The sequence below is a fragment of the Triticum aestivum genome, chromosome 1D (assembly GCF_018294505.1).
Source record: "Triticum aestivum cultivar Chinese Spring chromosome 1D, IWGSC CS RefSeq v2.1, whole genome shotgun sequence".
Lineage (NCBI taxonomy): Eukaryota > Viridiplantae > Streptophyta > Magnoliopsida > Poales > Poaceae > Triticum > Triticum aestivum.
The window spans coordinates 176,977,061-176,981,960 of record NC_057796.1 but is presented as its reverse complement, the minus strand read 5'-3'; the positions used below and the strand labels follow the sequence as shown (position 1 = coordinate 176,981,960).

The 4,900-nt window shown below is 48.8% G+C and overlaps 1 protein-coding gene across 3 annotated transcripts; it reads left to right on the top strand.

Moving 5' to 3' along the window:
• The first annotated feature begins 1,677 nt into the window (after positions 1-1,677).
• Positions 1,678-4,627, top strand: LOC123180873 (probable NAD(P)H dehydrogenase (quinone) FQR1-like 1). Of its 3 annotated transcripts, none has more exons than XM_044593042.1 (3): positions 1,678-1,846; positions 1,983-2,587; positions 4,038-4,627. In XM_044593042.1, exons 2-3 carry the CDS (start codon positions 2,055-2,057, stop codon positions 4,264-4,266), a joined length of 762 nt encoding a protein of 253 aa, XP_044448977.1. In that variant the 5' UTR covers positions 1,678-1,846; positions 1,983-2,054; the 3' UTR covers positions 4,267-4,627. The 3 variants fall into 3 exon arrangements, with proteins under 3 accessions (XP_044448977.1, XP_044448976.1, XP_044448978.1); XM_044593041.1 differs by having other exon boundaries at positions 1,737-1,881; XM_044593043.1 differs by lacking the exon at positions 1,678-1,846 and adding an exon at positions 1,873-1,891.
• The last annotated feature ends 273 nt before the right edge of the window (positions 4,628-4,900 follow it).

The following is a 4,900-nucleotide window of genomic DNA, read 5'->3' as shown; positions in this document are numbered from 1 at the left end:
GGCGGTTGATGCCCTTCTTCGGCCGCGAGAAAGCTAATTTTTAGGAAAAAATCACGGCGAAGATTTCAGTCCAATCGGAGTTACAGATCTCCATATATATACGAAACGGTGAAAGGGCAGCGAAGAGAACGCAGAGACAGAGAGACAGATCCAATCCCGGAGGAGCTCTCGCCCCTCCCATGCCATGTAGACCAAGGACCAGAGGGGAAACCCTTCTCCCATCTAGGGAGGAGGTCAAGGAAGAAGAAGAAGGGGGGCCCTCTCCCCCTCTCTTCCGGTGGCGCCGGAACGCTGCCGTGGCCATCATCATCACCGCAATCTTCACCAACAACTTCACCGCCATCATCACCAACTCTTCCCCCCTCTATGTAGCGGTGTAACCTCTCTCTTTTACCCGCTGTAATCTCTACTTAAACATGGTGCTCAACGCTATATATTATTTTCCAATGATGTATGGCTATCTTATGATGTTTAAGTAGATCCGTTTTGTCCTATGGGTTATTTGATGATCAAGATTGGTTTGAATTGCATGTTTTATTATTGGTGCTGTCCTATGATGCTCTCCGTGTCGCGCAAGCGTGAGGGATCCCCGCTGCAGAGTTTGCAATATGTTCATGATTTGCTTATGGTGGGTGGCGTGAGTGACAGAAGCACAGACCCAAGTAAGTAGGTTGTTTGCGCATGGGATAAAGGGGACTTGATGCTTTAATGCTATGGTTGGGTTTTACCTTAATGATCTTTAGTAGTTGCGGATGCTTGCTAGAGTTCCAATCATAAGTGCATATGATCCAAGTAGAGAAAATATGTTAGCTTATGCCTCTCCCTCAAATAAAATTGCAATAATGATTACCAGTCTAGTTATCGATTGCCTAGGGACAAATAACTTTCTCGTGACAAAAGGCTCTCTACTAAAACTAACTTAGTTGTGTCTTTATCTAAACAACCCCTAGTTTTTATTTACGTGCTCTTTATTATCTTGCAAGCTTATCCAAAAACACCTACAAAGTACTTATAGTTTCATACTTGTTCTAGGTAAAGCGAACGTCAAGCGTGCGTAGAGTTGTATCGGTGGTCGATAGAACTTGAGGGAATATTTGTTCTACCTTTAGCTTCTCGTTGGGTTCGACACTCTTACTTATCGAAAGAGGCTACAATTGATCCCCTAATACTTGTGGGTTATCAGCTACCACACATCACTGACCAAGAAAGAAACCAGGATTGGCGCTTCGAGCTGAACGGGATCTACGCTGGGAAGGGGAGGAAGCCAGCTAGAGTCTCACCTGCAACCGGAATGGCAAGGGCGACAGCGAACGGGACCGCAGGTCGGCAAGCTCGACGGCGGCCGAGATAACGAACGCCGGCGGCAGCAGGCCAGCAAAGATGGTCGGGGGCAGCCGACGGTGGCAGCAAATCGGCAGAGATGGCCGGGGGCCGGCGGCGGCGGCAGCAGACCGACGGAGATGGTTGGGGGCAGCCAGCGGCGGCAAACAGAGATCGTCGGGAGCAGCGCAATCAGATGGTTGGGTTGACCCGTATGACCCATCGGGTCGCACGGTGCCGACTGCACTGACCCGTTTATGACTCAAGGCCAACCCACCTGGCACATTGGCCTCGACATTTTGGGCCGGGTCAGTGACCCAGTGGGCCGACCCGGCCCATTCCCACTTGACATACAACCGGTGGTGAACCTTCCACTAGTAGTAGTGGTATCTTTTTCCCCCAACGCCCCGCTTCCTCTTCTTTGTCGCTTGCTGAGCTGGCATTTGACATCCGCACTCGCACACTACACCCAGTCTTCTTCTCCCTGTCACACTCCACCTGACCACCTCCCTAGGAGAATTCCAAGGTCTCAGCGGTTCCCAAGATCGCATTCCTGATTTTGTAATCGCGTGCATGTTCTTCGTCCAGATCCGCTATTCACTCGTTGGAACCATTATTTGCGGGAGGTGTTGCTGAATTGCCGCTTCTTTGATTTGATGCAGGTTTGTTGGTCCTAGTTGGAGTTGAATTTGCATCGAGGGTTGACTTGACTGGTGGTATACCCGGCGCCGGAGATGGGCAAGGGCGGCGGCTGCGTCCCCAGCAAGAAGCGCCAGCTGCCGACCACCACCGTTGCCGCCGCGCCCTCGTCGTCGTCAGCCACCGCGGTCCCGCGGGACGCGCCCGAGGAGGCCCTGGACGCATCCACCGGGGAGTCGAGGCGGACGCTGCGGCTGTACATCGTGTTCTACTCGATGTACGGGCACGTGGAGGCGCTGGCGCGTCACGCGGCAGCGGGAGCGGGTGCGGTGCAGGGGGTGGAGGTCGTCCTGCGGCGGGTGCCGGAGACTCTCTCGCCGGAGGTGCTGGAGAAGATGCAGGCGCCATCCAAGGACCCCACCGTCCCGGTCATCTCAGCGCCGGCCGACCTGGAGGAAGCCGACGGGGTGCTGTTCGGGTTCCCGACCAGGTACGGCGCCATGGCCGCGCAGATGAAGGCATTCTTTGACTCCACAGGCTCCCTCTGGGAGAAGCAGAGGCTCGCCGGGAAGCCCGCTGGATTCTTCGTCAGCACCGGCACCCAGGGCGGCGGCCAGGAAACCACTGCGTAAGCATCTTACCACCTCTTCTACAGGGATGAATTAATCTGTCAATTATTTCATCTTTATGGTGGTGCTCGTTATTATGCACTGGAAAATGGTGTTGATATGATTCTTTGAAGTGGACAATATCGGAACACTTCCCTCTCCCGGACCCCTGTCTATTTGAATTATATAGCGGACAAGAGAAATGTCACATATATATTTCTAGCCTTCCAGGTGTTGCACTGAACCTTGAGGATACATAAACATATTCTTTAGGATCAGTGCATTGTGAGCAACTTTTTATTTTGGTGGTGTTTTCACGACTTCATTGGTTGCGAATCCGGAGACATCAGCACGCGCTGTCTCCGCAATAAGTCTGGCAGGTCAGGAATAAGGCGGGCATGGATGTTTTTTATGTGTGTGTGTCGGTTTCACATCGTATCTACTTTAAATCATTCCAGTGCCTGAATTTTCAGCATGATGCACCCAGTATATAATTTGCCCTTGCACTCATGTTCAACACTAACTAGGCAAGGAATCAGACTGAATGGGGTGGTCGTGGTAGGGGTGTTTCAAATGAACCATGACGCCTTGAGAAATTTCACGAAAATCGTCCTTAAGGGTATCACAAGCAAGTTAATTTCACAAACTGACATAATGCATATGATGGTGATGTTAAAGATCGTTCGGTATCTACAATATATGGAAATGAGATGCTTTACTGAGAGCTATTCAAGTTGCTGATGCACTATTTTCTTCATTACTAATGATCATGGCTCTGTACCGTGTGGCTATTAATAACAGAGATAGCATGGCCGTGGATCATTACTTCTAGGCTTGTACTGGATCAGAGAATCTGTTGTACCACTGCTCAACCTGGTTTGTGTGGTTCAGTCTAAGCACGAGCTGTCAAATCTGCAATGGGCTGGCTGTGAGGAGCACGGATTATATATAGTATTCATAAACTCCTGCGATAATTGCGGACATTTGAAATTCAAATTTCAACTCACTAATTTAGCTGCACTGCTCCTCTACCCAATCTGTCTTGAGTGTGACATGCTACAGCAAAAATCAAATTGCATTTACTATCTTCTTTTTTCACTTAAAAGTTCAAACTGACTGCACCATTTTTGATCCAATGCGTGTCTAGCATGAGAGGTGATGGCAAAAATCAAGTAGCATTCACTCTCTTGTCTTTTGCAAATAAAGAATACATTGGTTTTATCTTTCTTGATTCCAAAATAAACATTGCCTTATCATATCATTTTGGTATGTTTGTGCTCTCACGATAGGCAAAAGTTCAATGTGTCAATTATGCCCATACTTGTCAATAGATTTTTATAACAGCTAGTTACTCACTATGAATTGCTTCTGTACTCTTCTCATGCTTTCTGATTATGTTGGTTTTCAGTCTGCCTTTGCTTTGCTGGCCTGTCACTGACCGGCCATATATGATTTGGTTGTTCACTGCAGTTGGACGGCAATCACCCAGCTGGTGCACCACGGGATGCTGTTTATTCCCATCGGCTACACCTTTGGCTCGGGCATGTTTAACATGGACGACATCAGAGGGGGCAGCCCCTATGGAGCTGGAGTTTTTGCTGGTGACGGTAGCAGGCAGCCCAGCGAGGCGGAACTTGCCCTCGCCGAGCACCAGGGCAAGTACATGGCCGCCTTCGTCAAGAAGCTCGGCCATGCCTGATTCTGAGCCAGCAGATGAACCGACCTTTCAACCTGTAAGCAGCCAGTCAGCGACCATCCATTATACTGTTGATCAGCCATTGTTTCCTCTTCAGCATCGCCTGTTCCTATTGTCCCTACATGTGCACAGCTTTTGCTCTTAGATTGATTGTTGGAATAGTCATATAATTACGCCGAGGTTTCTTTGTACATTTGTTGACATGAATGATGTGTGTTGTCCATTTGCAAAATAAGCCCCCGTCTGGAACCTGTGAGTTTTTCTTGATTGCTGTGAGCAATGAACTGTTTGATGTAAAGATACATTCATTTTAATCATATGCTACATCGAATAACATCATCTGCCAAAAGATTTGCTGTGTGAAGCGTCGTGCTACTTTGTTTTCTGAACTTAAGGGCCTGTTCGGTTATCCACTGGCTCCGTGAAATTACAGGGATCTGCGGAGCACCTATTTTGCAGCTCCGCTAATTTAGCCTGCAGCTCCGTCGGCTCCGCGAGCGGAGTCTGGAGTGGAGGGACTCCGAACACTCCCTAAGTTTCCGTGTTGCTTTGTTTTTCGTATGAAGAGCGTTTATTTTTATTTATTTTGCTTGGTCACTTTTTCCATTGAATACTTACATCTCTGGAAGGTGAAAAA